We start from the raw sequence: 27,377 nt of genomic DNA on the forward strand, positions 1-27,377 counted from the left end.
AGCTAGTGAGTTAAAATTCTCTTCCAGTTCAAGAAGTGTTGTTATTTAAATTTTGTCAGGATCTTGGTGAAGTTTCAGAAATAGCTTGTGTATTCATTTGCCTTTATTTTCTTTGTGTTAGTATTTGCTACTGACCTTTTCATTTGGATTGTTCCGTTCTGTCAATGTGGAAAATGTTCTGTGGTTCTGTGCTGATTGTTTTGAGCAGCGATTTGTTTCCAGTGCAAGATATTTAACAGACACAAGAATGTTCTTTGGCAGGAAGGGCAAAGAGATCCATTGATTCAATTGATCTTTTGTTGTTATTAACCTTTTCCTGTAAGTTAATAGAGATGGTAAGGTTGAGCTTATGGCCTGGTTGGTATATGCCAGAAGGTATCATCAATATTGTAATCTAAAGCAAATGTAATAGTACGTGTCATTTTAAACTATCTGAAAATGAAGTGGAAAGGTTTGACATGATTGAGCTTGGCAAAAAACTATTTTTAACTGGACTTTCCAATTGACTGATTTAGGTGAACACAAACATTAATCTTTAAATTATTGAGTTCTGTAAGACTGGTCTATCTAGTTTGATTACAATCGCCGTTGCATTTGTTTATGCTAGTATTCAAAAGCTCTCTCTAAAATTCGTAAGGGCTTGCATTCCAGTCTGAAGTCCCATTTTGTTTACTTCCAGAATTTTGCACCCATAACCAAATTGCATGTGAAATCTTAATTAGATGGGAGACATAATTACGGTTAAAATGAAAATTGTCTTTACTTTCATTATACAGAAGTTCTTTGTGATTATATTAAGTTTCACAATTTAATAAAATAACATTTTCAAAATTTTTTTGTATTTATTTCTTTTTCAGGATATGCATCATTTATTGGCCCTTCTTAAAGGCCTTTGAGGATATGATAATAGGCCACCTTCTTGAACCACTGCAATCCTTTTAGTAAAGGCACTCCTGCAATTCTGTTCTGTTGGAAGTACCAGGATTTAGGAGTAGTTATGAATAAGGAAAGGTGACATATTTCTAAGGAAGAGAGTTGGCTTGGTTGGATGTTCCCTTTGTGCTTGCTGTTCATGTGCTCCTTGGTGCCAGAAGCTGTAGCTTTTCTTAGTGCTTCCAGAATAGCCTCAGCAGGTAGTTTCTTGCACTGTTCTGCAGATCTAGAACACTGGTTGTGCCACAGATATGAGCAAGTGTAGAATATTAATTGTGTCAGATTCTTGTGTTTTGAGTTTTGATTTCTGAATGGTCCATTAATTCAATGATCCACAAACACCACCTGCTTGTTCCTATTTTTGCAGTATTTATTTATTTTGTAATTTAGAGTAATTTTATAATTGGAAGCAAAAACAACCAATTTCACAGCATATCAGACAGTAATAAATCTGATTCTGACTTGAGCTACTTTTGTAGCGCAATTGAGTTTCTAGTGTATGGTGATCCTCTGGGATGATGATGGCTGATAATTTGATAATGCCACTGAATATCTATTGTGTTTTTACTGAATATCAAATTCAGTAAATACACAGTGGATCTGTCAGGATTGGGATGTCCTGAATGTTATTTTTTTGACAGATGCTGTGATATAAATCTTTCTAAACTTGTAACAGTGATTCTCAGTATTTTGCTGTTGTGTCTTAAAATTTGGACTGGAAGGGCCTGTTTTGTGCTCTATCTCTAAGTGACCTTGTGTAATGGAATTCTGAAACAAAAGAAGAGCTGTATAGCACGAGAACCTTTAGAAGTGATGGTAAAAAATGAGAATGAGGTTTTGTTGAAGAATGGTAAAGTGGCAAGAATTACCAAGTTGGAGAATCTTAGCATTAGACTATGGAGCGGAGGGCTGAGTGGGAAAAAAAGGGTCAAGCAGCAGATGGTGCAAAGGATCTTGTAGGAGGAAAGAATATGCCTAGTTTGTGGGTGAAAGCTTGAGAGAGTACTAATCTGCAGGAACTTGAACAAGAAAGTTGATGCATATTGTTGAGGGTCAAGACAAAAAAGGAAATGGCTGTGGGTACCCTAAAAGAAGTGGCTTCTAGGGTTGTTTTTGTGGGTGGTTTAAATCAATCACTACTAGGTCCAGGAAAAATCACTATCCTTCAACCATCAGGCTCTTGAACCACTGGGGATAACTTCATTCAACTTTGCTTGCCCCATCACTGAACTGCTTCCACAAACAATGGACTCACTTTAAATAACACTTCATCTCATGTTGGCGATATTCATATCACTAAACTGCTTCCACAAACTATGGACTCACTTTAAATACCACTTCATCTCATGTTGGTGGTATTCATTGCCTGCCTTTGTTTTGTTCCTTTTGTATTTGCATAGTTTGTTGTCTTTTATTCATTAATTGTTTGCCTGCCTTGTTGGTTGCATTCTTTATTGTTCTTGAATTTACTGAGTATGCCCGCAAGAAAACAAATATCAGCATTGTATATAGTGACATATATGTACTTTGACAATAAACTTTGAGCTTGAAACAGCAGAGTTTTGAATTTGACTCAAGTCCATAGTTTGAAGCCTGTTTAGTGATCGGTGGATCCTGTGATTGAGGCCCAAGGATCAAATCAGAAGTCCTGGAAGTTGAGACTAGTTGGCTGGAGCCTGGGTCTACAAACCTTTGCAAGTTTGGGTAGTCAAAGGCCAGAAATTGATGAAAGCAAGCCTTATGAAAGCTGGGAAAATGAAATTGGAATAAGGACTTGTGTTACAGAACTGGAGAAGACGAAGCAAGCCTTGATTGTTGCGGTATTGCTTTCAGGAAGAGCGAGAAAGACCTCAATGGGAATTTCAGTGGCAGACTTGAACAAAGATGATGCTATGAATACGCTAATAAATACACTTGACTCTACTTTTCTGAAACAAAGACACCTGCGGCGTTTAGTTCTTGGAGTGATGAATTTCTGGAGCGATACAATCAAATGCTTACTGAAATAATGCTGAAAGCAAAGAAAAGCAACGGCTGTGATTGGAATTCAGCCCTGGATTGGGGCCTTATGGTGAAAAATATCATGCGCAATGTACATGGCTATAGCTTGTATCAATTGATGTTCAGCCAGAATCCCAATTGCCCCTCCTTGCTGGTTGACAGACCACTTGCTGTAGAGGGCACTTGGGAAACCTTTCAGCACTGCATGCATTGAGGAAGGCTTTCACTGAAGCATAGTGCTCAGAAAGAATTTGAAGAGCACTGAGCACACAGGTCCATCCTATAAATGGCAAATATGACTTGGGACAAAGGGTATTATGAAAGAGCAGACTGTACAGAATGGAAAGGTCCTGGAGTTGTCATGGGTCAGGGTGGAGTTGTGGTATTCGTAAGACATGGAGGTACGTGTGTGAGAGTGCATCATTCCAGATGATGTAAAGCACAACCCGTCAGAACTCCATGGAGAATGACAGAAAAAGTGAAAAGCATTTACCTGGGACACGGTCACATAGCACAGAGATGAAGAGATTGCAGCTAAGTACTCAACAGAGATGCTTAACAGTGGCACAGACAGTGCTGAAGAGAGTGCAGTTGGGAACTCAACAGGCTTGCCTGAACAGAAATGATCAGGAGTGCAAACAAAATGGAAGTTTCAGTCGTAAAACAGGGCGAACTGTTAGCTTTGTAGACCAAGACACTGGTATCTCATACAAAGCTGAAGTCTTAGGATGAGCAGACAAAGCCACTGGGAGAAACAAAGTTGGTAAAACTTGAATTACTCAGAACTAGTCACAGTTGCTGGTACTGCAGAGTCAGTCGACAAGTCACATGTCAACAGACTTCATATTGTTCAAGTATGGATCAGGCCAGACCATCTGAGAAATATCAAGATGAATATGTCCTAGTAACTAAAGAGGTGTCGTTTGAATCTGTAAAACAGGATGAAATCAGAAATTGACGAAGTATTGGAGTGTTTCAGGAAGCTAGAGACATTGGCCGAAAGGCAGTGTCTACAAGATCGGTGTGTACACAGAGAAAAATCCCAACAACAATTATACCAACAGCATGTCTGTTGGCAAGAGGTTTTGAGGAACTGAACATAGAAGAAGTCCAAAAAGACTTGCCAACATGGTGCATCAGAGTCTCTCCGGCTGCTTCTCTCAGTGATATGCTAAAAGCATTGACAAACCCATTGCATGAACATAAAATTTACATTCTTACAGGGAATGGAGCTGTCACATGACATTTACATTAAAGTCCTGCCTGAAGCCAGAAGCGAAGAGCAACTCAAAAAGTGTGTGTATGGTCTAGCAAATGCATCACTCAACTGGTATAAAAAGATCAAGGAAATAATGTTGAAAACAGGTGGAAAGATGTCACAAGTGAATCCAGCTTTCTTTTTACTGGCAAGATTCAGGATATTGTGATTGGAATGTCTGCCTGTCATGTTGATGACTTCATATGGGGAGGCTCACAAATCTTTGCCACAACAGTTAGTCCTCAGCTAAACTCTGCCTTTCAGGTCGTTTGGAAGGAACATGACAGATTCTGTTAGGTAGGTATTGACATTCTTGCTGTTGAAGGAACAGTACAACTGCACCAAGAAAGCTACATCAGGAATCTTCAGACAATCTGCGTGGAATCCTCACGTGCCACACAACGTGATGCACCCCTCTGTGAAGCTGAAGCGGAGCAATTTGAGTCAAAGATAGGTCAGATTCTATGGGTGGCAAGGCAGAGCAGACCTGACATCATGTTTGGTTCCTACAGCTTGGCATCCAACACAAAATATGCTACAGTACAAACTTTACATGAGGCAAACAAGATAGTGTGCAGAATTCAATCTGAAAAGATAGTCTTGAAGTTTCAACAGCTTTGAAAAGATAGCTCACTGAGGCTCGTTGTCTTCAGTGATTCCTCACTTGGAAATCTTCCTGATGAAGGTACTCAAGGGTGGCATTTTATTGTACTGATGGGAGAAGAGGGAAGATTTTTACCTCAAAAAGTATCAGAAGAGTTATGTGGAGTATGCTGGTAGGAGAAATCCTTGCAATGTCTGAAAGTATTGACAGTGCTGTTTTCCTGGCCACACTCTATTCTGAACTCTTCCATGGTGACCCAAAGAAGGACAGTCTACTGATAACTTGATTCACAGACAACTATTCTTTGGTTGATGGCATCAAATCCACCAAGTCAGTTACAGAGAAGAGGCTTCATCTAGAGATGAGCAGGATCAAAGAACTTGACCAAGCACAGAAAATTCATCACGTGCTATGGTCAGCTACAAAGGAATAACTAGCTGAGTGTCTCACAACGAAGGGAGCTCTAGCTGTTGTTGAAGGCATTTGGTACCTTAAGAATTGTATTAACTTCCAGGGATAGACTAATTCCCATATTCTAATGGACTTCTGAATTGTTTGGACATTTGTATTGTCTTTAAAAGTTTTTCAAATTTAATTTTTTAATTGTATACTTAAAAGAGATGGGAGACTGTTGGGTTCTGTTCATTTGGACTACGTAAGTATTTAGTATGCATGTGTACTCTCCCTGTTACGTGCGTGCGTGCAGTAGGAGGGAAGGGGATTGGGGAATGAAAAGGTGGCAGCCCTTAAGCATTGAATGGAGGCGTTGGAAGTAAAGTTGTTTAAACAAAAGAAAAACGTGTTCTTGTTTGGGCGTTAACACTGGCTTCTTAAACCTAAGTCAACAATTAATCTCATAACTTTTATGAATAGGGACCTGGAGCCAGTATGGTTGAGTGGTTGACCAATTGTTAGTGCACCAATGGAGGTGAAATATGAACAGCAGGTCAAACAATAAATTGCAGAAAATTCTGTTACGTTAATTCAAGTAAATATTAATGTTGTTAAACTAGTTATACTTTAAATATTTATTATTGTCTCATTGGGAATTTGTTCTGTGAGTTGATCAATTCTGCCATTTTAAAAGTTATAGAAAGGATAAACTTTGTAAAGAAATGGATTTCCAGTTCGTGCTTAAGCTAGTTTCACATACTCAGTTGAAAATTATTTTTCTATGGTACACTGCATATCCATTTAATTCAGACAGTCAAAATGTCTTCTGAAGTCCAGAGATCAAGAATTTTTTTATTTTTATTAGTTAAAGAAATTTCAAAATGTTTTTCAAGCTTCTTGTAAAGCTGTGAATTTTTAATGTAATATTAAAGATACACAAAAGTATGTTTTTTTAAAATTTGGAATAGTTGTAATCATATTGGTAAATTTGATCAGAACAGTAATGTATGATATTATAATTAAAGGTGAGGAGGTTATGAAGCAAGCCTTTACTACCAGGAAGTTAAATACCAGAGGAAAAACTGGTCTTCATTTCATATTGTGAATATATTGCTTCTGATGATACCAGAACTGATTGGTTTATTTGTGTGTAATGTTGAATTGTCTCATTGACCAAAACCTGAAAAGTCAAGGTCAGATGAGAGCATTAGAGACAGAAGCAAGAGTGGGCAATTTGGCTCCTTGACTTTGCTGCACCTTTTATTAAGATTATGGCTGATCTTGTTACTGTGATTGAAGTCACTGGAGAGATACTGGAGTTCTGGATATGAAAGTCTTCATTTATCATGCAAAATAGACATTCTTGTGGAGACACTTGTGGTAGTCTCCCAAACCCAAAGTACATCACATTCTCATACCCTTAAAATCATTAGATGATTCATTACAGTTTCAATAGTTACAATGACATCATTTACTTTGGATGGGTAATGCTTCTTTAGAAATTGCATATCTACAGTGGGCGTCACCTCTAAATGTACAAATAGCTTGGCTGAGACAAACTAATTGCATACTTCCCTGAACTTGCACAATGTTACAATGGTGCAAATTCCTTGAATTTTAAGGCTTAAACCAAACTTGATGCAAGGCAATTAACAAAACCCCATTGTCTTAACATTTGGCTTATGCAACCATGATTCACGATCACCATTTTGCAAAGGTCTTTTTTTTAAATTCAGATTATTGCTTGTAATTTACAATCTATATTAAGAGCTGAATTATTATCTGCTATATTCACATAACTCCATAATATCCCCTAACACTCTGATGTTGGCTTCAGCTCGACCTTCCTCTGTTTCCTATTATCTTTGAATCTCTTTTAGTTTGTGAATATCTTTCTTGCCCTTGAATATATTTGAAATTGTCTTGCGTTGAGAGACAATTCCAAAGATTCAGGTTCCTCCAAGAGTAGAATTTCCTTCATTCTGTCTTATGATTCTGAAAAATACCCTCTATATGTAGATTTCCTGAATAAAACACTTTCTCATCATTCTCGCCCTTCTCAATATAGCATGTTTAATTTAGATCGCCTCTTATCCTTCTAAACTCTTGAGTGTAGCTTCAATCTGCTCATCTTTTCCTTGTAGGTCAGTCAGTCTCTTTATACTTGGAATCAACTCATCACTAGTTTTAATAAAAGATTATTTACCTGAAATTGTCCACATGTTCTTACAACCCCATGTGCTGTCTGAAGAACATTATTGTGTTATATTTTGTTCCAATACTTGCACCCTTTCGTAGATAGAGCTCCTGAAAATGTATAAACATCCAGAGCAACTTGGAACATCAAACTAAATGATCCAGTCCAATTGCTAAGGTTATACCTCTTCCCCACCCACCCTAAACTGGCTGTAGACAAGAGGTATGACCATTCCCCTCAGTGCCATTTCTCTATTTATATACATATATATTTCATAAGCTCATCAATCTGCCCCTCCTATCACCCACCAACATGAGGGATAATTTACAGTAACCAATTAATTGATTATTATCTGTGAGATGGAGGAAATTATAATACCTGTGGAAACCCACTCAGTGGTAGAAAAGGTACAAATTCCACAGACACATCACTCACGATCAGGGTGAAATCTGGATTGCTGGAGCTGTGTTGCATGCAAGGAATATTGAATCTCACCAAATTCAAATGTTGATACAGGTCTTTATCTTCAGAATTTGTTGTTTAAAACAATAATGACAACAGTGAGAGGATTTAGCAGGCAGTCTATCATTCTGTGGTATTTTCATCTTGATGGTTTAAATGTGTAATGGAAGATACTACATTCAAATCTCATGTTTGTGTTGAATGACTGCTTTTTTGGATGCAGTTAGGCATTTTAGGTTAATTAAGTATTGTGTGTGTGTATATGTAAATATAGATTAATTTAGAGATACAGAATGATAATGCTGGCTGGTGGTGTAGTGGCATCAGCGCTGGACTTCGGAGCGAAGGCTCCCGAGTTCGAATCCAGCCGGCTCCCTTGCATGCTTTCCATCCGTGCTGGGTTGAGCGTCGAGTTAGCAACTTGGCCTCATAAAAATAAGAAAGCCCGTTAAAAAAACGCCGTCCTGACGGCGTCCAGATGACTCCACTCAGAGTTAAGGGGTTTCTTCTTTCTTCTTCTTCACAGAATGATAATAGGCCCTTCTGGCTCAAAGAACCCATGCCACCCAATTACACCCATGTCACCAATTAACCTATGTGTCTTTGGAATGTGGGAAGAAACAAGAGCTCCCCGGGGAAACCCATGTGGTCGAACTTCTTACAGGCAGCAATGGATTGATTTTGATTGACCAATATCTAACATAGATGATTTGATTTTTAATTTCAGGCCTCTGGTGAATGGGTTTTTTTTAGAACAGTCCTTGTTTTCAGAAGCTTCAAAATTTCTTTGATGTGTTAATGTGAACTGCTGTTTTAAATCCTATCTCTACAAATGTTTGTTCCAGGGGAAAATATTTTAAGTGTTATATGTGCTTACCGTCAGCTTTCCATATTTATGGTCTAAATCTTTTTAATGGTGTGAGAATGTATGGTTCCAAAGGTCTTTTCTGAACTCTGGACTCTTTGTCCTATCTTTTTTTTCATTTCCTATTTTTTTTCTTGAGAAGTACTAACAGGCAAATTAAGTATGTTTTACATAATGTAAATAAAGTGGGAGATTGATTCAAAGCTGTCTTTTTAGTCATTGAATTTCAGTGAACCTCTTGAAGTGCAATTCTGGAGAACCAGGTTAGGTTTTACTGGGCTTTCCCAATTCATTGTTCTGCATACCAAATTTGTAGGAGGAGGATCTGGAATTATCACAGGACTCGTGAATATTTCAAGGTTTAGGCAATATTTTTCACTAAGGTGTGAAGAAATATTACGCGAATAGAAAAGCTTTGTATTCTCTGTGCCACATGATTTTGTTGATTTTGGCAACAGATGCTTGCCCACAACACCCACAACAGTTAAAGTTTTGCTACAAGGTCATGGTTAACATTGCAGAACTTCTAACCACACCCTTTATGTCGGTGACGCCTGATCTTCACAAATACATTACATCATTTCAACCAATACAAATATATCGGCAAACAACAGGAATTCTGCAGATGCTGGAAATTCAAGCAACACACATCAAAGTTGCTGGTGAACGCAGCAGGCCAGGCAGCATCTCTAGGAAGAGGTGCAGTCGACGTTTCAGGCCGAGACCCTTCGTCAGGACTAACTGAAGGAAGAGTGAGTAAGGGATTTGAAAGTTGGAGGGGGAGGGGGAGATCCAAAATGATAGGAGAAGACAGGAGGGGGAGGGATAGAGCCAAGAGCTGGACAGATGATAGGCAAAAGGGGATATGAGAGGATCATGGGACAGGAGGTCCGGGAAGAAAGACGGGGGGGGGGGGGACCCAGAGGATGGGCAAGAGGTATATTCAGAGGGACAGAGGGAGAAAAAGGAGAGTGAGAGAAAGAATGTGTGCATAAAAATAAGTAACAGATGGGGTACGAGGGGGAGGTGGGGCCTTAGCCGAAGTTAGAGAAGTCGATGTTCATGCCATCAGGTTGGAGGCTACCCAGACGGAATATAAGGTGTTGTTCCTCCAACCTGAGTGTGGCTTCATCTTTACAGTAGAGGAGGCTGTGGATAGACATGTCAGAATGGGATGTGGAATTAAAATGTGTGGCCACTGGGAGATCCTGCTTTCTCTGGTGGACAGAGTGTAGATGTTCAGCAAAGCGGTCTCCCAGTCTGCATCGGGTCTCGCCAATATATAAAAGCCCACATCGGGAACACCGGATGCAGTGTATCACCCCAGTCGACTCACAGGTGAAGTGTTGCCTCACCTGGAAGGACTGTTTGGGGCCCTGAATGGTGGTAAGGGAGGAAGTGTAAGGGCATGTGTAGCACTTGTTCCGCTTACCCGGATAAGTGCCAGGAGGGAGATCAGTGGGGAGGGATTGGGGGGGACGAATGGACAAGGGAGTTGCATAGGGAGCGATCCCTGCAGAATGCAGAGAGAGGCGGGGAGGGAAAGATGTGCTTAGTGGTGGGATCCCGTTGGAGGTGGCAGAAGTTACGGTGAATAATATGTTGGACCCGGAGGCTGGTGGGGTTGTGTTTCCCTTATCTGTACTGTTATCTGTGCTGTTATCTTTGGCTGGGAATTTTCCCTCTTGACATGAATCTTAGCTTTGTTCATAAAATGTGAAATTTAGTCCTCATGTCCTGCTGAGTTTCAGGTTTTTAAGTTGGTGCTAAAAGGAAAAAGGAAAGGATAGACTAATTATAGATATAGTTTTGCTTTGGAGTTCAATATGTTGTAAGTAAAAACATGCTGCAATAAATTTCAAAGTTTAAAGTTCAAAGTAAATTTATTATTGAAATACGTGTAGGTTACAATATACTACCTTGCAATCACACTTAAAATGTTGGAGGAACTTAGCAATCAAGCAATATCTATGGAGGAGAATAAACAGTCAACATTTCAGGGCAAGACCCTTCATCTTGAGATTCAGTTTCTTGCAGATATTTTCAGGGAAATATGAAATACAGTAGTATTTTATGAAAAGCAATACATAAAGACATACAAACTCAATGTGCAGAAGAAGACGATTGTGTAAATAAAAATAATATTGAGAGCAGGAGTTGTAATGAGTCCTTGAATGTAAGTCTGTAGGTTGTAGAATCAATTCAATAGACAATAGGTGCAGGAGTAGGCCATTCAGCCCTTCGAGCCAGCGCCACCATTCACTGTGATCATGGCTGATCGTCCACAGTCAGTACCCTTTTCCTGTCTTCTCCTCATATCCCTTCGCTCCACTATCTTTAAGAGCTCTATCTAACTCTTTCTTGAAAGAATCCAGAGAATTAGCCTCCACTGCCTTCTGAGGCAGGGCATTCCACAGAACCACAATCCTCTGTGTGAAAAAGTTTTTCCTCAACTCCGTTCTAAATGGTCTAGCCCTTATTCTTAAACTGTGGCCTCTAGTTCTGGACTTCCCCAACATCGGGAACATGTTTCCTGCCTCTAGTGTGTCCAATCCCTTAACAATCCTATATGTTTCAATGAGATCCCCTCTTATCCTTCTAAATTCCAGAGTATACAACCCCAGTCGCTCCAATCTTTCAACATATGACAGACCCCGCCATCCAGGGAATTAACCTTGTGAACCTACGCTGCACTCCCTCAATAGCTAAAGTGTCCTTCCTCAAATTTGGAGACCAAAACTGTACACAATATTCCAGGTGTGGTCTCACCAGGGCCCTGTACAACTGCAGAAGGACCTCTTTGCTCCTATACTCAATTCCCCTTATTATGAAGGCCAATATGCCATTAGCTTTCTTCACTGCCTACTGTACCTGCATGCTTACTTTCAGTGACTGATGAAGGACACTTAGATCTCGTTGTACTTCCCCTTTTCCTAATTTGACACCATTCAGATAGTAATTTGCCTTCCTGTTCTTGCCACCAAAGTGGATAACCTCACATTTATCCACATTAAACTGCATCTGCCATGCATCTTCCCACTCACCCAACCTGTCCAAGTCACTCTGCATTCTCATAACATCCTCCTCACATTTCACACTGTCAGCCAGCTTTGTGTCATCTGCAAATTCGCTAATGTTACTTTTAATCCCTTCATCTAAATCATTAATGTAGATTGTAAATAGCTGCGGTCCCAGCACCGAGCCTTGCGGTACCCCACTAGTCACTGCCTACCATTCTGGAAAGGACCCGTTAATCCCTACTCTTTGTTTCCTGTCTGCCAACCAATTTTCTATTCATGTCAGTACCCTATCCCCAATACCATTTGCTCTAATTTTGTACTCTAACTTCCTATGTGGGACAATTGTGAAGTTATTATACAGACTGAGCAGTTGAATTTATTAAAGAATTGTCAGATACAAAATCAAGAGGGAAAAGCACAATTTTTTAAAATACTTTTTTAACATTTTGAAAACATACCAGGATTGGAGCAAGTCATTCAGGTTAACTTAATGTTATTTAATTCCATTTTGAAATATTCCTGCAAAGGAATGTTGATGCGTACACAGAACCAGGGTGGTTGTTATGCAGTGCATATGGTAAGTTATGCCATTACAAACTCACTTTAGTCTCCTGAAACAATGCAGCATTTCACGTAAGACTAGTTATTTAAAAGTTTAATTTGGCATTTGTTCACTGATTTTGCTCGTTTCTTTGGAGAAGGTTGCACACAGTGCAGTCTCATTAGATAATTTAAGAAGTTTATGTTATTTTACTTGTGAAAACCCCAAATCTCCTGCTAAATTCACAGAGTACTGTAAGTAAATGCCAATAGTTTTGTCAAAAACTGGATTAATACATGCTTTCATGGGGTACCAGAGGATGGCTCAGCAAGATATCAGTATCTTCAGAACGAATTGGAGGAGGAAAATTGTGGAAGATGAACTTAATTTTTTTTGAGCCATCTTTAGAATTTTATCTTTTAAGCTAATTTTGGTGAAATTTCAGAACAACTGAAAAATATAAGCTGTTTAGAATGATTTGTGTATCAATATATTTAGGACAATCATATTTCTACAATTAATCTACAAATTAAAAAAGTGCTCCTTTTTCTTCCTGTTTTGGTCATCAGAAGCAAATGCCTACATTTGTGACATATTAAGTTTTAGAAAACTGGCTTGTTATTCTAAATTCAAGAACTTAGTTTCCTAAAAATGCTTAACTTTCAAGCCTTTTTTTTTGTAATAAATGTAAATCTCCTTATAGCCGCTCAACCCTTCAAGTGGTCATTTAATACTAAGGCATGTAAGAACTTCTCATTGATGTTGATGCATGTCTGGAAGTCTTCAGCTTGGAGACATGTGGAGGCTGGAACATTGGGAGCATTTAAAGAGGTAGTAACTCCATTTTTTGAGAGATTGGGGAATTTGAGAGTTGTAGGGAGCTGGCATAGAAGTGGGGATACGGCAGATCAGAGATGACAGCACTGAATGTTTCAGGTGCCAAATCGTCAACTTCTGCTCTCATTTTCTTCTGTTGCCAGGAATGATTATTATCAGTTTATTGAAGCAAATTTATGTTAAGATTTGAATGCACCTTGGAAATAGTGCATTCCTTTGTGTATTTGAATAGATTGGTTCAGTTTTCCAAAACTTAACATGTTATAACTGCAGTCGTTTGTTTCTGATGACAAATACTTGTGTAATGGGCATATTGCATGGCAATTAACATTGCCTTTAATCTGGTATCTATGTCCCCTCAGTTGAAAATCTCCCTTTACTGAAATTGTCTTGCCATCTACCCTGTCACGTGTTTTTAGGACAATTAGATCACTGTACTGTCCTCACACTGTTGTTGTGTGCAAATCTAGGCAGGGAGTTAGACATCTTCTCAAAAATCACCCGACCCAGAAGCTTTCTTCGGGATTTTTAATGTGAAAACTTCATGAAACTGCAAAAATGAAATAAAGCATGTATTAGATTCAATGCGGAATGTTTGCACGCTTGAATATACCAATATTTTTGATTATTCTCACATCAGTGTTAAACCAGGTACACATACAACATTCTACAGCTATGCCTTGCACTAGAGTGAACTCATGGTGCAATGCAGACCTAATTTCTTTAGCCACTTATGATAGGACAACTATCTATCCCCAAGAATTAATTGACGAATCTCTTTGAGACTGCCCCCAATGCCAGTACATCCTTTTTTTAAAATAAGAGGACCAGTACTGTACACAGTATTCCAGGTATGGTTTCAACTCCAAACCACTTGCAATAAAGATTGGTATATCATTAGTCTTCCCATGCATAAGATTTAAAGATTAGTTTTATTTGTCACATGTATGTCAAAACACACAGTGAAATGAGTTGTTTGTGTCAAATCAAATCAGTGAGGATTGTGTTAGGCAGCCCGCAAGTGGTTAGGCAGCCAACATGGTATGCCCACAACTCACTAACCCTAACAATACGTCTTTGGAACGTGGGAGAAAACTAGAGAACCCAGAAGCAACTCACACAGTCACGTGGAGAACATACAAACTCCATGCAGCAGTTGGAATTGAACCCCAGTCTTACTGCTGGCACTGTAATAGCATTGTGCTACCATGCTGGACTATGTCCAGAAATCTATTTTTAATCAATTGACCAACTTGTGCTTGCATTTGGTTTATGATATTCAATTTAAATCACCTTTTTGGAATGTTGACTAGAATTACTATTTAATGGAGTTGTATTGAATGAAAGAAAGAGAATTTTTTTTTGCTGCTTAATCCATTTCCGCTGAAAAATTGAGTGTAAAGTACTGAGTCTAGAAACATAATGTTTTTTATCCTCAGTGCCATTACTTCTAAATGAACTTGTGTTAAGCAGAATTCCTGTTCTTTGATATTTATCACTGTCACAGCTGATATGTCACTGAAATGCTAGGAAGAGGAAAAAATTGTCTTTGAATTATTCAAGGTGCTGGGGATGTGTTTTCTCAGTAAGCACATAATACCTTATTACAGATTTCTTGTTGCCATTGAATTTCAGTGTGTCAGGATGAGCTGTTTAATCCAGGCACAGGATTGTTTGTTTCCCAGAAAAAAATATGGAATTCAGGTGAAGAGTGCCAAGACCATGAAATGTTTCTGGTAGGAGTAGTTGAAGAGGATAATGTACTTATGGTGAAACAAGACAAATGCAATGATCTGCTGGTAGCTTTGGAGCATTGGTGTATAGCAAAAACACTGGCATTGATCAGTTAAATTTAAATGGCCTGTTCCTTTGCTGTGTACTTATGTAACATGGTGCTGAAACTAAACCTTGTTCTATTCTGCTTTCTCTTGGTAAAAAATTATTATGTTTTCAACTTTGAATTAGTATGCTGTATCTTCTGGTTGTTTGACAGTAATTGATATTACTTGAACTGCTGGTGCTTGCTTTGTTCAGTTGATAATTTGTGTACAGTAAGCTTCTTCACGTGGCAATGAAAATAAATGTTTCAGGTGTTGTCTGAGTAAGTGTTGGCTTTGCACTGTATCAGAGTTGCAGCTGCGTCTATGTTGAAATCTGTGAAGTGGGATTTGAAGCCACAAGCTTCTGAAACTGCAGTTGGGTACTATCTACAGAGCCACAGCTGGCACTCTAGTTGTTGACTTAATCGATGTCAATGAAATAACATAATTGAAAATGATAGGGCCTTTTAAGTTTTATTCATAGTAATCAATTGAAGTAATACAATTGTTGGATGACAAATTTAGGAGCTAATATTTTTTCTTGAAGGATATGATTGCAACATGTATATCTTCAGGATGATAATGAGCTGATCTGCAATATTAAAAAAAGTAGAAGTTAATAGCTTCAAATATATTCCATGTAATATTACCAGTGTAATACTGGGACCAAAAGTGTTAAATTTCAAGCAGACTAGTTTTATGTTCACTTGAATGTAGATTAAGGGTTGATCTAATTGAGAAGTGTAAGATGATTAAAGGATTTGATTTAGTGGGCAGATGCATCTGTGATGTGGATTAGTCTTGAGGTCCGTTGGATTTTACTCTGCTGCTAGTTCTGTCGCTGCCTGGATTGGATTTCTTGGTACATTTCAGGCTGGAGGCACTTATAAATAAGGAGGCATGAAGCCACAAAGGGATATAAACACTGAGATTTAAATTTTGAAGTTGAGATATTAGATAAAATTAAAATCAACAAGCACATCACAGATTTTATAGGTTGTAAAATGGATGGGATGAAGGATAAGCAGGAAGCTAGCAGAAAATTGGAATGTTATAGTCTTGGGAGGGCCAGGGCGTGAATGAGGATTTTCTCAGAAAGTGGGCAGTGGAAATAATGGAGGAGATGATGGGTCGGACACTCAATGTGATATTTCATATTTTTCCTCTTTAAAGCATAGTTTCTAAGGTCATTATTACCCCTCAACCATCCAGCTCTTGAACCAGAGGGGAAAACTTCACTCAACTGCACTTAACCCATCACTGAACTGTTGCCACAACCTGTGGACTCACTTCCAAGGGCTCTTCATCTCATGATCTCAATATTTATTGCTTATTTATTTGTTATTATTATATTTATTTTTGTGTTTGCTCAGTTTGTTGTCTTTTGCACACTGGTTGCCTTGTTGGTGCGGTCTTTCATTGATTCTATTATGGTTATTGGATTTATTGAGTATGCCATTGAATCTCAGGGTTGCAATTGGTGACATATACGTACTTTCATAATAAATTTACTTTGAACTTTGATTCAATCTGAAATCTTGAAGGGGCAAGGGTTAGGATTGTTGCCCTAACATAGTTCGTTGTGAAATCTTTCTCCTATTTCCTTATGAAATAGTAGAAACTATACTTCTGAACTGATAATCAAAAGATGGAAAGCATAAATCCCTTTAAGTGACTCAAGTCGAACAGAAACTTGGTTGTTCTTTGCTGCTTTTTGAAATAATCTAGCTTGATTTTCTCTAACTTTGTTTTATTTGTGTGCATCACAGATATTCCCTTTGTCTGATTGTCTGTACTGCCTCCTTCCCTACAACTGTAAACCATCTCTGTTTAAAATCTATTTCCTATACTGATAAAGCTGTGAAAAGAGAAACAAAGAATTTAATGATTTGGCTGCTTTTGACGACTATGGCCAATGTTATAAATCTTTATTTTGCTAGTGTAAAAGCAGTTAATACTGGTGTGTGTTATCCATTCCTGATACTCTGATGCAAGATATAAGATAAGCCATTATCTTTCTGAGTAGTCTTGAGTGGCTACATGGCTAACTCCTGTTCCTAGTTTTCATGCTTTTGAATGAGAGGAGAGTTCAGGCAAAGCTGTCAGTAGTAAGGAAAGGTGGAGATGGTGAAAATGTAAGAAACACTCACAAAGTGTTGAGCATTATTTGTGGAAAGAGTTGCCTCTACTGCTAACACCCAGTCGCACTCAGATTTACTGTGATGAGTGCTTTCAGACATTCACAATGGCTAAGATTATCTCCAAACTGAACAAGGATCTGGACCCACTGCAACTTGGCTACTGCGACAACTGGTCTACAACAGGCACAATCAAGCTGACTCTTAACTCTGCTTTGGAGTACCTAGACATCGGCACAATGTACAATTGGCTGCTGTTTATCAATTATAGTTTGGCATTTAACACCGTTATCTCCTCTGTGTTAATCAACAAGCTTCAAAATATAACCCTCTGTATCTCTCTCTGTAACTGGAACAACAAATTTGTCATCAGGAGACCATAGTCAGTGTGGGTTGGTAATAACATCTCCTTTCCACTGACAGCATAAGTGTACATCAAGGATGCATGCTTAGCCCACTCCTCTACTCTCTCTCTACACTCATGATAGTGGCGTAGCACAGTTCAATTGTGATCTATAAATTTGCTGATGACTCTATTGATGTTGGTAGAATCTCAGATGGCAATGAGTAGTGAGATATTTTGGCTGGTTAAATGGTGTTGCAACAACAACCTCACACTAAATATCAACAAGACCAAGGAATTGATTGTGGACTTTAGGAAGTGGAAGTTGAGAATACTCATTGATAAGTCAGTGTAGAAAACTTCAAGTTCCTGAACATCAACATCTCAGCGGATTCATCCTTGTCCCAACATATTAGAGCAATCACTAAGAAGGCATGACAGCAGCTCTACTTTGTTTGGAGTTTGAGGAGGTATCACTAAAGACTCTTGTAAATTTCTACAAATGCAGCATTCCGACTGGTGTTGGCACTACAGTGCGCAAGATTGAAAAAGGCTGCAGAGGTAGGCTCAGCCAACTGCATCATGGGCACAACCCTCTCCAATACTGAGGACATTTTCAAGAGGCAGTGCCTCAAAAAGGTGGCATCCATTTCTAAAGACCCTCTCTCTTCGTCACTACCATCAGGAAGTAGGTACAGAAGTCTGAAAACTCATGCTTAATAACTTAGGGGCAGCTTCTTCTCCTCTCGCCCCACTGTCAGATTTGTGAATGATCCATGACACTACTTTCTTTTTTTCCTCCACTTTTTATGTATTTTGTACTTTGTGGTAATTTTTATGCCTTGTACTCTGCTGTTGCCGTAAAACAATACATTTCATGACGTTTGTCAGTGATAATAAACCTGATTTTGATTCCATCACATCGAAAATCCCTTGTCGGAGTTAGAAAGAGATTTATTTAAAAGAAAAAGTAGTTTTCAGTTGCAGGAAGGATGAATAGAATAAAGGGAATATCTGTGATGCAGAGACAAAGTATGTGAGTTACCTAAAGTTGGAGAATTCATTATCATCTAGAAGGCTGTGATGTGTATAGATAGGAGATAACAAGAGATGAAATGTTCCCTTGCAAGGAATCACAGACAGGTCAAAGTGATAGGTAACCAGAAGCTCAGGGTTGCATCAAATTAAAAACAGTTGTTCCTGGAAGCAGTCCTCTGTAGAAGAGAATTTACATTTGCTTTATCTACTATAGTGGAGACTACATTGTGTACACCAAATGTGGTACACTATGCTGGAAGAAGCCCAAGTAAATTGCTAATTCACCTGTAAAGGCTGTTTGGCTCCTGAGATGTTTGGAGGGGAAGAGGTGAAGTGCATCTAATGGGAATAGCTTCCCTCTTGTTTTTTTAAATACTTTATTTTCAAAATTTTCAAAAAACAATAAAATCAACTGGAATATATAAGCTCAGACACGTGTGAAAATAAAATGAGCAAAAAAAAGAGAAAAAAAGGACATAACATTAGAGCGATGCCTGTTGTACAGAGTGCCCAAAAGTGCTAAACATTAAATCTCGAAAGAGGGCTGTGAGAGATTAGCTGGAGGGAAGTTGTTCATCTGCCCCCGGCCTAGTCTAGGTAGGCAAGAAATGGATCCCAGATAGCCGAAAATTTTATAATTGAATTGGTTCTCAAGAACCTAAGTCTCTCGATCTGTATGACTGAGATCATGTCAGTCATCTGTCTCCAGAAGGAAGGGGGAGAGGGTGATTTTCATTCCCTCAAGGTAAATCTTTTAGCAACAGTCATCCCCAGCATCAGAGACTATTGTATAGCTGTAGGGTCCATGACCAGTCACGATCTTGTACACCTTTATCAAATCTCTTCTCACCTTTTTTGTTTGAAGGAGGACAACACGTAACTTCTGTGGTTTACCTTGTAGATGAAAGCTGTCATTACTGGAACCATTCCATTACATTCTCTTCCAAATTAGGGTTCCTTTCAAAGTATACCAGTGTTCTTAAATTTTCTGCCCCGTTAATGTTTCTAGGTGCCATTATTTATTGAAGGTGGCTGGTGTAATGCACTGACTTTTTTTTTGCCGTTTAGGGAATCTTCACTCAGTTTCAATACAGCAAAGAAAAGGTACTACCATCCGATGCTTTGCGGAGTGCTCTTGCCAAGACCTTTCAAGATGAGCAACGCTTCCAGATGGGGATCATGGATGACGCAGCAGAATGTTTTGTAAGTTAAATGACTACCTGATTCACTATTTTGACTAATTGCTGATGCATTTTGCAGTAAAGGAGCTAATTTGGAAAATCCAAGATACTGTGCCCAGGACCTTAACAGGGAGAAAGTGGTGTCCAGCAAAGTCAGTAAAACAGGCAAAAGCAGCACTCAGGTTTGCAGACATGGTGGGCCAGGTGCAAATAGGCCCATTTGGCAAAAGGCGACAACACAAAAGCAAGGGTGAACTATGGTGGTAGAGGAAGTTAGGCGACAGGAGGAGCAAATGAGATATGCAAGTGCAGTGTCTCAGGCAAAACAGGGACAGTAGACAAGGTGGGAAAGCAGTGAGAATAGAAAATTCAGCTGGAAGGACTAATGGGAAAAGGAAGGAAGAAAGATTAGCTTCCTTATAAGAGCTGTTTATGATGTTCTCCCAACTCCCAAAAATCTGAACCAATGGCTCAGTGGAGACCCAGCATGTCCACTCTGTGGAAGAACAGCAAACCTCAGTCACATCCTCTCACCTTGCAAAGTAAGCCTCACTCAAGGAAGGTACATGGAGGCAAAACCAGGTCCTCAGATGTTCCGCATCCATTGTGGAGAAGCAAAGGCTGAATAATAACTAAGCCTCATCTGACTGGAAGAACCATCATCTCCTTTGTCTGGCAAGGACAGAAAGTGCCTTCCTCAGTGACACGGTTGGAGTCAGGCATACTGGAGTCTGCTTGTGGCTGGAACATGGCTGTCAACCTTGACAAAAGGCCAATATTTCCCCCAGAGATAGCCATTGCCACCCTCATACCATATTTGGTCTTGTGGTCCAGCAGTCTGAAGGCTGTAGTATTCTCAGAGCTGACAGTATCCTGTGAAGGTGCAGTCCGCGAGACATATGAGCAGAAACATGTAAAATACGTTGAGCTGGCCACAGATGCTAAACAGCGTGGATGGAAGGTGCAGAAACCTGATATGGAAGTTGTCCTGTCCAAGACCAGAAGAAGCTGCAGAAGATCGTGAACATAGCCCAGCACATCACACAAACCAATCTATCCTTCTATCCTTCTATCCTTGGACTCACTTTACACCCATGCTGTCGGAGCAGTGCTGCCAGGATAATCAAGGACATGACTCACCCAGCCAACACACTTTTTGTCCCTCTTCCCTCTGGGAGAAGGCTCAGGAGCTTGAAGACTCATACGGCCAGATTTGGGAACAGCTTCTTTCCAACTGTGGTAAGACTGCTGAACGGATCCTGACCCGGATCTGGGATGTACCCTCCAAATATCCGGACCAGCCTCTTGGTTTCTTTGTTCTACCTTACTTTCCCTTTTCTATTTTCTATTTATGATTTATAATTTAAATTTTTAATATTTACTATCGATTTGTACTCCAGGGAGCACGAAGAGCAGAATCAAATATCGCTGTGATGATTGTACGCTCTAGTATCAATTGTTTGGCGACAATAAGGTATAAATAAAGTATAAAGAGGTTGGCTGCAGAAGATTTGTGGCTACTACCATGGTCAGTTTGCTGAAGGGATTGGGAGTCCGAGCTCAGAGCCAGCAGCAAGCTATAAAAGAGCTCTTGGTGGTCGCTGAACACCTACGCTCTGTCCGCTAGAGAAAGCAGGATCTCCCAGTGGCCACACATTTCAATTCCACGTCCCATTCCCATTCTGATAAGTCCATCCATGGCCTCTTCTACTGCCAAGATGAAGCCACACTCAAGTTGTAGGAACAACACCTTATATTCCGTCTGGGTAGCCTCCAACCTGATGGCATGAACATTGACTTCTCTAACTTCTGTTATTGTCCCTCCTCCCCTCTCACCCTATCCCTTATTTATTTTATTTATCTATCTATCTATCTATCTATTTATTTATTTATTTATCCCTCTCCTCCCCCCCCCCCCTTCTTTCTCTCTCTTTTTTTCTCCTCCGTCCCTCTCACTATATCTTCCTCTGGTGCTCCCCTCCCCCTTTCTTTCCCCCTCGGCCTCCCGTCCCATGATCCTCTCCCTTCTCCAGCCTTGTATCCCTTTTGCCAATCAACTTTCCAGCTCTTAGCTCCATCCCTCCCCCTCCTGTCCTCTCCTATCATTTCGGATATCCGCCTCCCCCTCCCACTTACAGATCTCTTACTATCTCTTCTTTCAGTTAGTCCTGACGAAGGGTCTCGGCCCGAAATGTCGACTGTACCTCTTCCTATAGATGCTGCCTGGCCTGCTGCGTTCCACCCGCATTTTGTATGTGTTGATTGAAACATCTTCTCCTATGAGCTCGAACTATGGTCACTGCAGCTTTCCATAGTTGTAGATTAAAGTAGTATGGAAAATTTTAATTATATTTGTTAGTATCATCAGTATGATATGTAACCTGGTTAATATTTTGATGATATGGGTATTTTAGTGGAAATGAGTCAGGCTGATGAAAGTAACTAAATTAATCTGCAGAATTCCCTTTCCTTAATGTCATTTGCATGCTTTGTTAGTGTTTGCATGTTTTTGACTTGCAGAAAGTCCACTGAAAGAAATAGCCCTTGTTGCTCCAGGTGCTTACATCAGTAGTAGATTTTTCACTCAAAAATCAATATTTTATCTAACAGTAAAGATACTGGAAAATGCAAACAGAAAATGCTGGAAATACCTCATGGATCAGAAAGCTTCTAAGGAAAGAGAGTTAATACTCCAGGTCAAACCTTCCTGTCTTCAGATAAGCTATGCAGCTAATTTTAAACATTAACTCCATTGCTTTCTCCACAGGAGCAGTCTGATCTGCAGGATATTTGCAGTGAATACTTTTGACATTTTTGTTCAGGAAAATAGGTTTGAATTCAGTCTAAGCAGGTGGTTCTCAACCTGCAGTGCATGATCTACTTGTGGAGCTTCCAAGCATTGTTGGAATCCGTGAGTCTTTAATACTATTGAGATGTTTAAAGAAAAGTAAAATCAAATACATACAGTTGCAAGAAAAAGTTTGTGAACCATTTGCAATTACCTGGTTTTCTGCATTAATTACTCACAAAATGTGGTCTGATCTTCATCTAAATCACAATAATAGGCGAACACAAACTGCTGAAATTAACAACACACAAAAAATTATACTACTTCTCATCAATGCTAAGTACATCATTTAAACAATCGCAGTGTACCGCAGTGTAGGTTCAAAAAAAGTATGTGAACTTCTGGGGTAATGCCTTCCACAAAAGCTATTTGGAGTCAGGTGTTCCAATTAATGAGATGAGATTGGAGTTGTGGGTTGTAGAGGCACCCTGCCCTATAAAAAAGAGACACAAAGTCAGGTTTCTATCATAGTCTGCTCTTCTCAAGAAAGGTCTGTTTAGGTGCACCATGCCTCGAACAAAGCAATTTTCAGACGACCTTAGAAGAATTTTAGAGGTGCATGAAACTGGATACCTGAGTGTTCATCAGTCCACAGTAAGGAAAATTGTCTACAAATGGAGGAAATTCAGTCCTGTTGCTACTCTCCCTAGGAGTGGTCATCCTGCAAAGATCACACCAAGAGCACAAGGTGCAATGCTGAAGGAGGTGAAAAAGAACCCAAGGGTAACATCAATCTCTAGAACTTGCTAAAGCTTTGTTCATGTGTCCACTATAAGAAAAACATTGAATAAGGATGGCATTCATGGAAGGACATCACAGAGGAAATCATTGCTCTCCAAAAAAAAACATTGCTGCCTGCCCCAAGTTTGCAAAATACCACCTGGATGTTCCGTAATGCTTCTGGGACAATATTCTGTGGACAGATGAGACAAAAGTTGGATTTTTTGGCATAAGTGCACACCGCTATGTTTGGAAGGTACACCAACACCAAAACCTCATCCCAACTGTGAACAGTGGGAGGTGCATCATGGTTTGGGGTTGCTTTGCTGCCTCAGGGTCTGGACAGCTTGCAATTGTTGAGGGAACAATAAATTCCAAAGTGTATCAAGCCATTTTACAGGAGAATGTCAGAGTAGCGGTCCATCATCTGAAGCTTTATAGAAGTTGGATGATGCAACAAGACAATGAACCGCAACGCAAGAGTAATCAACAGCAGAATGGTTTTAAAAGAAGAAAATTCATGTTTTGGAACGGCCAAGTCAGAGTCAGACCTTAACCCACTTGAGATGCTGTGAGGCTGTAGTTACATATCCCGTGAGCATGATGTAATTATCTTGTGAGCATTACGTCAGTATCTTGCGATGGGCATGATGTAATTGTCTTATGACCGTGAGGTGATGTTATGTCACGTGATGGCATGTTCCAAACAGTATTTAAACAAAGCCCACCAATGTGATGCAGTTCTCATTTTTATTTTTAGTGCAATGTTGTTGTTGCCGGTCAGATGTTTGGAGACACCACCGGTTTTGTTTGTTGCACATTTATTTTTCCCTTTCAGCCCAGTATCGGAGAGTGAAGACATTACTAGAGTTATCCGAGCAAAGGATTGGGTAAAGTTAATGTCGTTCAGCGTCTTGGGAATGATCAACCTTTTTGAATTTGTTCGGGAATTGTGGCTTGCACATTTGAGTTAAACCCCTGCAAGGTCGGGAAGGTTTGTGCAGTGACCACCCTCCAGTCAAAAGGTCAGTTCCTGTATTTCTTTGTGATTCCTTTGGACAAGGCATCTCTCAGCTGTGATCGGCAGATTCGTCATTACTTCGAAGGAATCGTTGTTTTGGGGAAATCTGTCCTTAATGACTGAATAAATCACATGGACTTTTGAATTTACCACTTTAAGACTGTGCTTGGATGAGAACTCGTTAAGAACAGTTTATAAGTTTGACTGTTTTGTTCGATATAGTTGCCTAACTGTTAACTTCCGGTTAAGTTAGTCGCTCGTTTACTTTTCGATGTTTTGAGCAGAGATTATTAAATGTCCTTGTTTATTTTATGAAAACTGGACTGAAATTTATCTCTATTGCTGCTGATTCATAACACTGTTCATGCAAGGTATTCCAGAAATATTGATGAACTGAAACAGTCTTGTATGAACGGAGGAATGGTGTAAAATTCCTCCTCGTCATTGTGCAAGTCTGATCAGCAACTACAGGTGGAGGTTATCGCTGCTGAAGGAGGTTCTACCAGTTATTAAATACAGGGGTTCATAAACATTTTCCAGCGAGGACTGTGAATAATTAAACAATACGTCCAATAAAGACATGAAAAGTACAAGTATTTGTGTATTATTAGTTTACACAGATTATGTTTGTCTGTTATTGTGACTTAGATGCAAATGGTCCACAAACTTTTTCTTGCAACTGTATATTCTTCTTTGAGTCACTGCCCTAGACTTGAGGCTGCTAGTAATCTCCAGGACAAACTTCAAACATCATCCGAATGGTTCACCTGATGCATTATCAGAGATTTACAGGGAATGAGGCTAGATATTTTACTAAATGTAGTCAAGTGGGGCTGTCACTCAAGAGTTTTGAGACCCATTTCAAAGTAGTGCTTCTTTTGTCCTTCCCTTGTTCCATTAATTACTAAAAGAAGTTTGGTTGTCACATTTACTCAAAGCACTTCATGAAGTAAAGTCAATGTATTTAACTTGGATGGTTAGCTGACTTTGCTATTCACAGTACTTGCGGATTTTAGTTTGAAACAATCTAATGTTTTATTGATTAATCCATTGGTTCATTTGAAAGATACATGCTGAACCATGCATTGAAGGTATGTATGACAATGTAGAAATATCAGGTGCTACCTTGTTTTTTGAAGGCGAGAGATGAAAGTCTGTTTAATCTGTTGTAATGAACTGAATATTGAGTTTTGATTGCAGGTATCAGTTTATCAGTTGATGTAAATGCTGGTGCTTAGTGTTTTTGTCAAGTTGTGAACGCTGTTTTCATTTTATTACAGAATGTTTACAGCATGGAAGGAGGCTATTCAGCTTCATGACTCAGTACCACCAATGCAAATGCAATCCAGCTATTGTGCCATTAATTGAACCTTACTCAGAATGTTGAATCAGGCGAAGAGATTAGTAGATATCTACCTGTTGTGTGCCATTGAATATTGAAGTTGCATCCTATTTATTGCAAATCAATATCTGCAGTTATGCACTCAAGGTTCCTAACTGGTATAATGTAGCTTTATGGATCTAACCCATAGTAATAATTGTGAAAACTTCTGCTTTAAGATGGTAGCCTTATGCGAGACGTTGTTGTTGTTCCTTTCCATGCCATGTGGTGCATCAGGTGGTAACCATGCCACTCCTTCTTTAGCACTTTTTGTTTGTTTTTTCTGTGTGAGGCTGAGTTGCTAGCTTGACGCTCAACCTGGCATGGATGGAAAGCATGTGACATTACTAACAGCGTATTGCAGTTCAGATTTGATTATTCTATCTTCTGTTATGTAGAACATAGTACAACAAATAATAATTAATATTTTTCACAGGAAAACATCCTCATGCGAATACACTTTCACATTGCTGATGAAACAAAAGAAGATATTTGCACTGCAAAACACTGTATTCCTCATCAGAAATTTGCTATGACTTTGTTTGAACAGGTAGGAATAATTCACTTTTCCAAAGTTTTTAAACTATTTTCCATTATGTTTTACATGTTTGTCTTTGTTTCCAATTGCTTACTCTTCTCCCTCCTCATATCCATTTCTCTCCCTCACTTTTCTCCCACCTTGCTCCCCAGCTCTCACTTGTGTCCTCCCCCCTACCCTCCAACCCTCCCTACTTATGTCTCTGTGGCCCATACTGATGCATCTGTCCCTCATGCAGACATTTTTGTAGAGAAGCAGCTTTAGCTGCAAGTCAATCATGCAGAAGTCTGTGTAGAATATTCTCGAGGTCCTGTGGGAAGAGGTGATGGTGGATCTTATCAGATAGTTCCCTGAGCAGAATGTCAATGTTGGCAGAACACTTCATCAAAATTTCCAAGCAGACTCAAATCCTTGCTGGGGTGTTGTCAAGAAAGGCCTTCTCTGTCAAATCCATTATTACAATTGTTGTCTTAATACAACTGCATTCTGTCATTAAGGAAGAAGATTAAACCATTATCTATCGCAAAGTTCAAACTTCAAATTTTTTATGAAAGTATGTATAATCTTATACAACCTTGAGATTCATCTTCCAGGCACTCACAAAAAAAGGAAACACAATACATTTCACGAAAGAAAAACACACAGCAAAGACTGCCAAGTATCCAATGTGCAAAAGAGGACAAAGCATGCTAGTAGTATATATAGAGGGACCAACTAGAGGGGATGCAATATTGGATCTCCTGTTAGGAAACGAGTTAGGACAAGTGACGGAAGTCTGTGTAGGGGAGCACTTTGGTTCCAGTGATCATAACACCATTAGTTTCAACTTGATCATGGACAAGGATAGATCTGGTCCTAGGGTTGAGGTTCTTAACTGGAAGAAGGCCAAATGTGAAGAAATGAGAAAGGATCTAAAAAGCGTGGATTGGGACAGGTTGTTCTCTGGCAAGGATGTGATCGGTAGGTGGGAAGCCTTCAAAGGAGAAACTTTGAGAGTGCAGAATTTGTATGTTCCTGTCAGGATTAAAGGCAAAGTGAATAGGAATAAGGAACCTTGGTTCTCAAGGGATATTGCAACTCTGATAAAGAAGAAGAGGGAGTTGTATGACATGTATAGGAAGCAGGGAGTAAATAAGGTGCTTGAGGAGTATAAGAAGTGCAAGAAAATACTTAAGAAGGAAATCAGGAGGGCTAAAAGAGGACATGAGGTTGCCTTGGCAGTCAAAGTGAAGGATAAT

General features: G+C 39.4%; 1 protein-coding gene across 6 annotated transcripts in view; it reads left to right on the top strand.

The window, feature by feature from the left end:
- Positions 1–27,377, top strand: part of usp54a (ubiquitin specific peptidase 54a) — a 150,555-nt gene that overhangs the window by 58,299 nt on the left and 64,879 nt on the right. For all 6 annotated transcript variants that reach the window (XM_072282586.1, XM_072282587.1, XM_072282582.1 and 3 more), the window contains 2 exons: positions 19,519–19,653; positions 26,038–26,151. In XM_072282586.1, the coding sequence (XP_072138687.1) occupies positions 19,519–19,653; positions 26,038–26,151 (249 nt within the window). The remainder of the gene's footprint in view (positions 1–19,518; positions 19,654–26,037; positions 26,152–27,377) is intronic.

Source organism: Mobula birostris, chromosome 18, assembly GCF_030028105.1.
Source record: "Mobula birostris isolate sMobBir1 chromosome 18, sMobBir1.hap1, whole genome shotgun sequence".
Lineage (NCBI taxonomy): Eukaryota > Metazoa > Chordata > Chondrichthyes > Myliobatiformes > Myliobatidae > Mobula > Mobula birostris.